At 45.2% G+C, this 9,986-nt stretch overlaps 1 protein-coding gene across 3 annotated transcripts in view; it reads left to right on the forward strand.

The window, feature by feature from the left end:
- LOC123113076 (BTB/POZ domain-containing protein POB1) overlaps nucleotides 1-9,537 on the forward strand; it is a 61,853-nt gene extending 52,316 nt beyond the window's left edge. Inside the window, exons 1-6 of one of the 3 annotated variants that reach the window (XM_044534203.1) lie at nucleotides 5,716-6,053; nucleotides 7,125-7,243; nucleotides 7,320-7,383; nucleotides 8,265-8,399; nucleotides 8,475-8,544; nucleotides 8,662-9,537. In XM_044534203.1, coding sequence (XP_044390138.1) covers nucleotides 5,888-6,053; nucleotides 7,125-7,243; nucleotides 7,320-7,383; nucleotides 8,265-8,399; nucleotides 8,475-8,544; nucleotides 8,662-9,307 — 1,200 coding nt within the window. In that variant the 5' untranslated portion in view covers nucleotides 5,716-5,887 and the 3' untranslated portion in view covers nucleotides 9,308-9,537. Of the gene's footprint in view, nucleotides 1-5,709; nucleotides 6,054-7,124; nucleotides 7,244-7,319; nucleotides 7,384-8,264; nucleotides 8,545-8,661 lie in introns of those variants that run through there. The other 2 variants (XM_044534202.1, XM_044534204.1) reach the window with 2 other exon arrangements.
- Nucleotides 9,538-9,986: the final 449 nt, after the last annotated feature.

Here is a 9,986-nt window from a genome sequence, read left to right on the forward strand (position 1 = left end):
CATATGAGTCCACTATACCTTCCTATATGCGGTATCTACCTGTTGTTCCAAGTAAATTTGTATGTGCCAAACTCCAAACCTTCAAATGAAATTCTATTTTGTATGCTCGAGCAACTCATGTTACAACTAGGGTTGCCTATATCTTCCATGCTAGGTGGGTTATTCTCACGAGGAGTGGACTCCGCTCCTCATTCACGAGAAAGGGCCGGTAACTGGGATGCCCAGTCCCATGATCCAAAAAGGTCAAAGCAAATCAAAATAATTAAACAAAACTCCACCAGGGCTGTTGTATATTGGAGGCACTCGTTGTTTCGAGCAAGCCATGAATTGATGCTTGTTGGTGGTTGGGGGAGTATAAACCTTTACCATTCTGTTTGGGAACTGCATATAATGCATGTAGTATGGAAGATACAGCCATCTCATAGTTGTTGCGTTGACAGTGAAAGTATGCCGCTAAAAATGTTATTCAATCTCTATTTTAAAATCGAGCTCTGGCACCTCTACAAATCCCTGCTTCCCTCTACGAAGGGCCTATCTATTTATTTTTTATGCCGAGTCATCATCCTTCTTATTAAAAGCACCCGCTGGAGAGCACACTGTCATTTGCATTTATTATTATTGGTTTATATTGGGTATGACTTGACTGGATCTCTTTTACCATGAATTACAATGTTTAGTCAGTCCTTGATCTTTAAAGGTGCTCTGCATTTATGTTTTGCGGTCTCAGAAAGGGCTAGCAAGATACCATTTTGTTATATCATGTTACGATTATTTTGAGAAAGTGTTGTCATCTGAGTTTTATTATTATGACTCGCTAGCTGATTATGCTATTGATATGAGTAATTGTGAGACCTATGTGTTATTGTGAGTATGGTTAGTTCGTAATATTTGCTGAAACTTGAATGCTGGCTTTTCATGTTTACAACAACAAGAGCAAACAGAGTTTGTAAAAGTTCTTTTTTATCACTTTCAGTTTATCAACTGAATTGCTTGAGACAAGCAAAGGTTTAAGCTTGGGGGAGTTGATATGTCTCCAATTTATCTACTTTTTCAAACACTTTTGCCCTTGTTTTGAACTCTAACTTGCATGATTTGAATGAAACTAATCCGGACTGACGCTGTTTTCAGCAGAACTACCATGATGTTTGTTTTATGTGTAGAAAAGAGAAGTTCTTGGAATGTCCTGGAAATCCACGGAGGCACTTTTCAGAATTAATAAGAATTTTTGGCGAAAGAATCAAGGCCAGGGGCCCACGGGCTGTCCACGAGACAGGGGGGCGCGCCCCCCTAGGGCGCGCCGTCCTATCTCGTGGGCCCCCCGGACCTCCTCCGACCTCAACTCCAACTCCATATATATCGTCTCGGGGAGAAAAAAATCAAGGAAAAAGTTTCATCGTGTTTTATGACACAGAGCCGCCGCCAAGCCCGTTCGGGGCTCCGGAGAGGGGGATTCGTCACCGTCGTCATCATCAACCATCCTCCATCACCAATTTCATGATGCTCACCGCCGTGCGTGAGTAATTTCATCGTAGGCTTGCTGGACAGTGATGGGTTGGATGAGATTTACCATGTAATCAAGTTAGTTTTGTTAGGGTTTGATCCCTAGTATCCACTATGTTCTGAGATTGATGTTGCTATGACTTTGCTATGCTTAATGCTTGTCACTAGGGCCAAAGTGCCATGATTTCAGATCTGAACCTATTATGTTTTCATGAATATATGTGTGTTCTTGATCCTATCTTGCAAGTCTATAGTCACCTATTATGTGTTATGATCCGACAACCCCAAAGTGACAATAATCGAGATACTTCTCGGTGATGACCGTAGTTTGAGGAGTTCATGTATTCACTATGTGTTAATGCTTTGGTCCGGTTCTCTATTAAAAGGAGGCCTTAATATCCCTTAGTTTCCACTAGGACCCCGCTGCCACGGGAGGGTAGGACAAAAGATGTCATGCAAGTTCTTTTCCATAAGCATGTATGACTATTTATGGAATACATGCCTATATTACATTGATGAATTGGAGCTAGTTCTATATCACCCTATGTTATAACTATTGCACGAGGAATCGCATTCGGCATAATTATCCATCACTGATCCATTGCCTACGAGCTTTTCACATATTGTCCTTCGCTTATTTACTTTTCCGTTGCTACTGTTACAACTACTATAAAAGCCCCAAAACATTTACCTTTTCTCTTGCCACTGTTACCATTACTATCATACCACTTTTGCTACTAAACACTTTGCTGCAGATACTAAGTTATCCAGGTGTGGTTGAATTGACAACTCAACTGCTAATACTCAAGAATATTCTTTGGCTCCCCTTGTGTCAAATCAATAAATTTGGGTTGTACTTCACCCTCAAAAGCTGTTGCGATCCCCTACACTTGTGGGTTGTCACTCACACAACCACATCTTGAATTCTAGCATGTGCTCGAACATCAAAGCTTTCCTTAGGTAAGACATCAAAATCTCATCGGGTGTACTACTCGGGAACTGTTTAGCCTCAATTGTCTTGCTCATGCACCGTCGACTATAGCCTTATCTGCAAGGCTAACATCACAAAACAAGGGAACTTTGTGATCCCTACCGGTGATTTTCGTGTACCACTCTGCTTCTTTCTCAGTGAAGCCATCCTCGTCCAACTCATTCACCGGGCCTTCATCATCCGAGTCATCTACACAAGCACGCTGATAAATAATATGCCAGATCCATATCCTTATGCCTTACTTGAGCCTCTACGTCACAAACAATGTTGTGGTGCCTCTCATACTCTTCGTCGGAGTCATGACCATCATTATTGATTGGTGCAGTACCACCAAACTCATATTGGGGATACTCATTGGCTTCCACTTCAACTTTATGCTCAACAATATACGTCACACTACTAATTGGGCTCACATCATCTACTAAGGTTTGGTTCAAGTCAACATGAAAGAGAGGAGCCTTGACCACCTTACTTGTAAACACTTCGAGTGACTTGACTGTCGAGGATGCAACAACCTCCTTGTATGCAACCAATGCAAATTGGACTTGATAGGCATTGTCTTCATTCAACACTTTTGTGCCGACCCAACATCATATCTTCCTAGCTACTAATTCAACTTGGTCACTTGTATCCACCCACTTTAATCTTATCTGTGTTTCTTCCACAACCTCTTCATAACTAGGACTCTCAAGAAATATCAACACTTCCTCATACATGTCAACAATGTTAACATTCATGAATGTCTCTTTGTCAACATAATAAATATTCATAATCTTGTCCATCTAAAATAAAGGGAACATAAGTACATTGTTCATCCAAATTAAGAATTACCCTAACCCTAACTCTAACCCTAAATTTTAACATTAGGCATAGCCCAAACAATAAGATTTGTTCACCAACATCACAATGCAACACTATTGGAACAACAATACTCAAGAACATCATATTATAGAACCATGTTCAAAACTAGGTTAGGAACCACATGAATAGAACAAGCCAAATAGACAAATCCAACCAATAAAAATTTGTGAGATGAAGGAGATTGCCTCAAGGAACGAAAATGACACCAGATCCACGGACCAACCCAATCGATTTGCAAGGATTTGAGAGGGGCCAAGTGAGGGACACAAAGGGGAAAAGGGCAAGAGCTCAGGATAGGCCAGTGGGGGAGAAGAGAGTGAGTGGTGAGTGAGAGCCCCACGGCCACCTAAAAAATCTGGACCAGAAACGCCATGGACCCGATGTTTCCAGAAATGCTGGCTAGCTCGGCGTTTTTGGCTTGCCATGTCAGCGAGCAACACGTGCTTGCCCTGGCAGTGGGTCTGGGCAGAAACGCTACATAGCTCGGCGTTGCTAAAAGGGTCAGATCGTGAAATACTTCCGTATCGAGTTCAGTTTGCGACAGAGATCGCTGACAAGGTCATGAAAGTGATTTCGGTCGACTCTGAACTGCAGTTATTCCTAGTTCCTCTTGGAACAGAAGATGGTGGGCGTCACAACTCTTGTTGAACTAGCTAGCAAGAGTGATTAGTCATCGTGAAGAGTTCACGAATGAATGAGTAAAGAAAGAATAATAGAAAATGTTTTCCCCCTCTTTCTTTCATGCTCAGAGACTTAGACGAAAAATGGTTTCCCCCGCTTTATATATAAAGCATCATCACCACAACATCGAGCAAGAAGATACAAACGCACGCTACATCCGCACTCAACGCACACACCCAAGGCGAGATACAAAGGTGCTGAGCATTGAAAACACCACCCCAACAACGACTAAGCACCCTAATGATAAGCCAAAGACCATCATGAAGATGAGCAATCCACTAAGGGGTGATGAGACGGACATAGCCGAAGCGAGGACTCCAAGACAATGCCTTCAGGAAGGACACGACCGTAGGAAGCCATCATCGTATGATCCGAAGATCACGTTTTCTCCCAGAGTGACACGAAGGCAGTGGGAGCACCATGACGGAGCCTGCAAGAAGGAGAATGACATCCGCGGATGCTGCCTCCGTCGGCCAGTAACGGGACTGGGCGAGTGGTGTATCCCGATGCTCCTACCCCTCCGTCGCAACCTCGCTCCGCCAACCACCTGCATCCATGCCGCCCAAGCGACCATGGCTGCCAGCCCGCACCCGAGCCGCATGGCCAGCCCACGATCAACGCGTCTCCTACCACCAGAGCCGCTGCCCTGCATCCAGACCGCCCCGAGAACCACCAAAGGTCGAGGCTTTAAACATTCTGCACCCCAACGACCTACGAGACTGCCAGCAAACCATCGAGGAATGGCAAAACCGATAACAGACAAGGATGGGGAAGGGGGGATGGGGAGGAGTGGCCCGCAGCCACGACCGACGACAACACGGTTCCGGCGATGGGCAGCTCAGTTGCGGAGCCCCCCGTCCCTCCAACCAGCGACCTCCCCCTCGAATCAACCATTTCGCCCCATCCTGCCATAGGCCCGGCCCGGAGCGAGGCCACGACAGAAGCTCGTCGCCGTGGAGGCAGAAGCAGAGCCCGCTGCCGCCACGTCCATGGATGGCCACCAGGGGAGTCTTCCGCGCCGTGCGACGTCGATCAGCCGCAAGGGCCCGGCCGGGCAATGACGTACGCATCCACCCGCTGCCATGCCGCCCCCCGCCCACGAGCCATGGCAGGGAAGGCCGACCGATACCCAGGTCGCCCGCGACCCGCGGTACCAGAGGCGGATCTGGGCGTGCCGCCACGACGCATCCGCTGCCACCACCAGCCTCCAACCCGCACCACCACCGTGCCGCCCGTCGCATCACCGTCACGCGCCGGCGTCGAGCTGCCGCGCCCAGCGCCAAGCGCCGCATACGGCCAGAGGCGTTCGGCCCGCACCGAATCCCCCACGCGGGGAGATGAGAAGCCCCCCCCCCTTCACCCGCTCGCGCCCCCGGGCGGTGGTGAGGGAGGAGGGAGAGGAGGAGGGAGGGCACCGACGGTGGCGGCGCTAGGGTTGCCCCCCCTCCCCTTCCCGAGCGGCCGCGGGAGCGTCGTGGGAAGGAGAAGGGAGGATGACTGCATGTTGACACACCCTAAGGTCAGAGATTTGGGGGATTTGATTTTTTTGCCCCACTTGGGGTTTGATGATTTTTCCATGCCTGTCTGAATGACAAGTGACCCCGGCCCCATCCGTCATTCTTAGAGGGGCAAATGATCAAAGTTAGAAAAAAGTGAGGAAAAGATCTAATTTCTCGAGATTTGGAGTTGGGGCAAAAGGTCACATCATCATCAATGGCGCCCGAATAAATTTTTTGTTCATTTTACCAATCGGCACAGCACGCTCCCACAGCTGCCTCCATCCGTCCCCTTCTCCTCCAACTCCTCCGCCGCCGCTCCTGCTAGGGTTAAGGTAACGTGCGCGCGAGGCGACCGATGTCGACGGGAGCGGGAGCGGAACCGGAGATGGACGACGGTTACGGCTTTGACACGGTCTTCAACGTGGAGGCTTTCTCCGACAGGACGCTGCAGGTAGAGGTCGTCGGCCGCGACGACCACGCGCCTGGGTCCGGCCGCAAGCGCCGCCGCGAGGAGGACAAAGGTGCGTGCAGTAGCCAGCAGCCAGGCCGCCGCGGCTGCGTCGATAGTCGGTATTACCATTGTACTACTCCTATTTGTAGATTCATTCTTAGTCTTCTCGTTGAATAGTTCTGTTGTTTGAGTCTTCTCTTTCCCGTTGGTTCCTCTTGTCCAAGGTAATCTAGGTTTTGGTTCTTCATTAGGTAGTAAAATTTGTCTGTACTAGCTTCAAGGTAATTAATCAAGGTTTGGATTTTCCATGTTTCGGCAAGTAGCACACAAATACATATCCATATCCGGTGAATGGATCAGATTTATCCTGACAAAGCAATCAACAAGTAGTACTATCTTCTCTGATCCACTGCACACAGAAGTACCTCTAATTTGAGGAGCAGTGCATCATTATGTAGCAGGTAAGAACATTTAGAACCATTTGGGATAATTTGCATGTGACTAGTTTTATATGTGCTAGAAGCAGAGGCGCGGCTCCATTTCCTTTGGTCAACGGTATGATTTTCAAGCCACAAAAATATATAGTTCTTTTTATCTAATTTATGGTCAAAGTAGGATTATGGACAGCGTGTGTGTGCCTTTACTCATTGGAATGGATGGAGTAAGTAGTATGAATACATATTAGATTTGTCCTAAGTCAAACTTCATAATGACCATTTACAATGATGCAAAATATATTCAAGGATGAATCTGATGGTTTTGATTTGGTATTGTAGATGTTAATAAATTTTTTCTACATACTTGGTCAAAGTTTACAAAGTTTGGCTTAAGACAAAACTAATATGTAGAGTAAAAAAAATGGAGTATGTCTTGGCAATGTAATGGCTTGGTCTGTTGATCAACTTGGTTGCCTGTGAATTTATACGGGCAACATACTATTTACCAATCACGGGTCATATAAGAGTGGTTTGGTTTTTTTACTTGAGTTTTGTTATACAAAATTCTAATAAAATCCCAGGAGTACTTTAGCAGATATTTTTTAATAACAAAATTTTGTCTGCTAACTGTGTTGTGTGCATCTTCTCCCCTACTTTTTCCATGTTTCTCTATAAATTATTTATCCGACCTTAGTATTTTGCAGAATATGATGGAGAACATATTGACTCGTTTTGTACTGTGATGAGTACACCAGTTTTACGAGTGGAGACCATATATGTGAGCTCGGCGATTCTTGCTGCAAAAAGTAGTTTCTTTCGCAAGGTAATTCTGACGGTCTTCTGAGATGCATTTGTTATATAATCAGTTGACTCATCTTTCTGATAAGCTTCACGCTTAGCTTTTCTCAAATGGCATGAAAGAATCTGGTCAGAGAGAGGCAACAGTTAGACTTGCTGATTCAGGTAACTCAGGTGTACCGTGTACTCTTCATCTTCTTACCGATTATTCTAGTTTGTTATTGTGATTGTATTTTTGATTTTTGATTTTTTTTGAAATAAAAAAGTGATTACTGTAGAGAGGCCTGTTTTAGAGTTTCTGCAACACTTTCCTACTTTGATATGAATTGGCTCTCATTACCTTTACAATCTTTTGCCCCAAATGCACATTTTCTTGTGCATTACAGGTTTCCAATTGATTGAAAGTCAATGGTTGTACTTAAATAATCATGTAGGCATAAAAATAGGCACCCCTTTTCTTTTGTACTCCTTTATTTAACTGTTACTGTTTTAGACTCTTTTTTTTCGAACCATGCAGGAGAACTCCATGTGATCTATTATAGGAGAAGAAAACAAAAATCAGGGAAAGAACCCCAAAAGTATAGACATAGACATGATCTGGGAGGGTAACCAGCCGGCACCCCAAACATGCACCACTGACTGAAAACTACACAAGCTATAGGGGGCCAAGGAGAATGGCTAAACCAGAAATTGGTATAGTTTTTAATCTGATTTATGACAACGTCAATCGGGGTGAAAATCTTTACGAACACCCGACGATTTCTCCCCCGCCAAATTGCCCAAACGACCAGAATGCAAAGAAAGTCGATCTTGTTCTCGTCCTTCCCCTGATAAGCACTCCTCGCAGCCCTCCACCAGTCCATAACCACCATGTCAGCGCTAGGTATAACTTCCTGGATGTTGGCCCAAAGGAGGACGGTATTCTAGATGATGTTGACGACCGCACAATTCATGAAAAGATGATTGCAGTCATCGGCTGTTTTACATTTTTTTAACCGCTTCATTAATCCTTATGCCTCATTGCTCTCATTTCTTACTTGGAACAGAGGAAAAGGCCTTCATGGAGCTTTTACGCTTCATGTACATGGGAAAGTTGACACCAACAACTGAGCCCACTCATCTGGTTGACATCTTGATGGCTGCTGACAAATTTGAGGCCATTTCTTGCATGAAGCTTTGTGGTGAGCGGCTTATCGACCTGCCTATGACCCCAGAGTCTGCAGTGATGTGCCTAAATCTCCCGTGTTCTATTTCAGTGCCAGCTGTCCTAACAGAGGCAGTCATGAAATTCCTTGCTGAACGGTACAAGGAATTCCTGTCAACAGAGTAAGTGAACCCCCTTGGATTGAGGTATTTATTTATTTTCCTTTTCGAGGAAACATGTGGACATTGTTATCCGTAAATCATTATGTCAAGGCATCGCATGGTATTGTGTCATTTCAGGTCCCAAGATGAACTGATGAGGATCCCTGGTGCTGGGATTGAAGCCATCCTAAGAAGGAATAGCTTTGGGTTTGCATCTGAAGTAGCTGTCTATGACTTCGTGCTTAGGTGGACCTGTTATCAGTGCCCAAATTCAGAAGAAATACGGAAGTTCTCGAGTAATATTTTACTTCCGGTTGTGCAACAAATGCACATGTTGACCAATGCCTTTGCAATGTTCACCAACGCCATTGCAGTTGATCATCCGTCTGGTATAATTAACTTCACTATAAATCGTGAGAAGTGCTTCAGTCTCTTCCCATCAGGATCAATGAATTCGCTGCCGTTCCACTGCGGGGACCATGTCTTCTATCTCTCGGCATGCTGTGCTATGAAGGAGCAGCTCCAATATTTTTACCTTGGAATACAAGTGCTAACATATACCAAGGGGGCAGCAAGGGGGGCAATAGATTATAAGTTTGAGGCAAAGAGAACACCGTCGCTGGAGTTTGTCACCATGTTTAGTCGCACCATCAACTCCGATAGCAGGGTAGCTGTTCGATGCAAGTTTCTTTGGTCGCAGTTCATTGCTGACAACAACCCGTTCTTCGTTGAGGACAAACTCCATTTGCGAGTCCATGTGACCACAAAACCGCTGCAGCCATAGTGTGATGTGTGCATTAGCTGCTAGCTTGACGAGCCCAAGAGTTTCATTTGTGCGGGCGAGGAAAAGCCCCTATTATTCTGAAACATGAAGAAACCTGAACCGGGGTGCTCTGGCTATTTGCTAGCATTTTGCTCACTCTCTTTTGGTGACTGGAATTAATGTCGCGTGTAAGTATCTAGAATCTGATGCTGGGGGTTTCACCTTCTTGAATACTGTTACTAGACGCAAAACTGTTGTCTGCCCCGAAGGTGCTGGCCAGTTAATGCTGCGGCATAGGCCAATGTTCACAAAAACTGTTGCTTTGCAGGTGAGGAAAAAAAACCTTCAGTGGCAACGAAATGCTCAAAAGTTTGCTCTCGTTGCTTTACCTGAATGTTATTGTTACCAGTAGGCTGAGACTTGCCATTATACCACAACAGAAGCTTTTAACTCAAAATCATCTTCAGGATCCATGTTTTTTTTCCGCACATCCTTCAGTTGCTGCTCACCTATTACTATTTCTGTACATGGCTGAATTTGTTGCCGGTAGAGATAGATCCTTGTGTTTGTGTTTCCAGACACTGCTTAAATCACTCTAGCATGTTGATTTAACAATGTACACTGATGTTTTCTATACGGTTGTGTAATAGTAATTGACAAGAAGTGACGGCTCTAAATTTTTCTTATTTTGTCATCTATT

The sequence above is a fragment of the Triticum aestivum genome, chromosome 5B (genome assembly GCF_018294505.1).
Source record: "Triticum aestivum cultivar Chinese Spring chromosome 5B, IWGSC CS RefSeq v2.1, whole genome shotgun sequence".
Lineage (NCBI taxonomy): Eukaryota > Viridiplantae > Streptophyta > Magnoliopsida > Poales > Poaceae > Triticum > Triticum aestivum.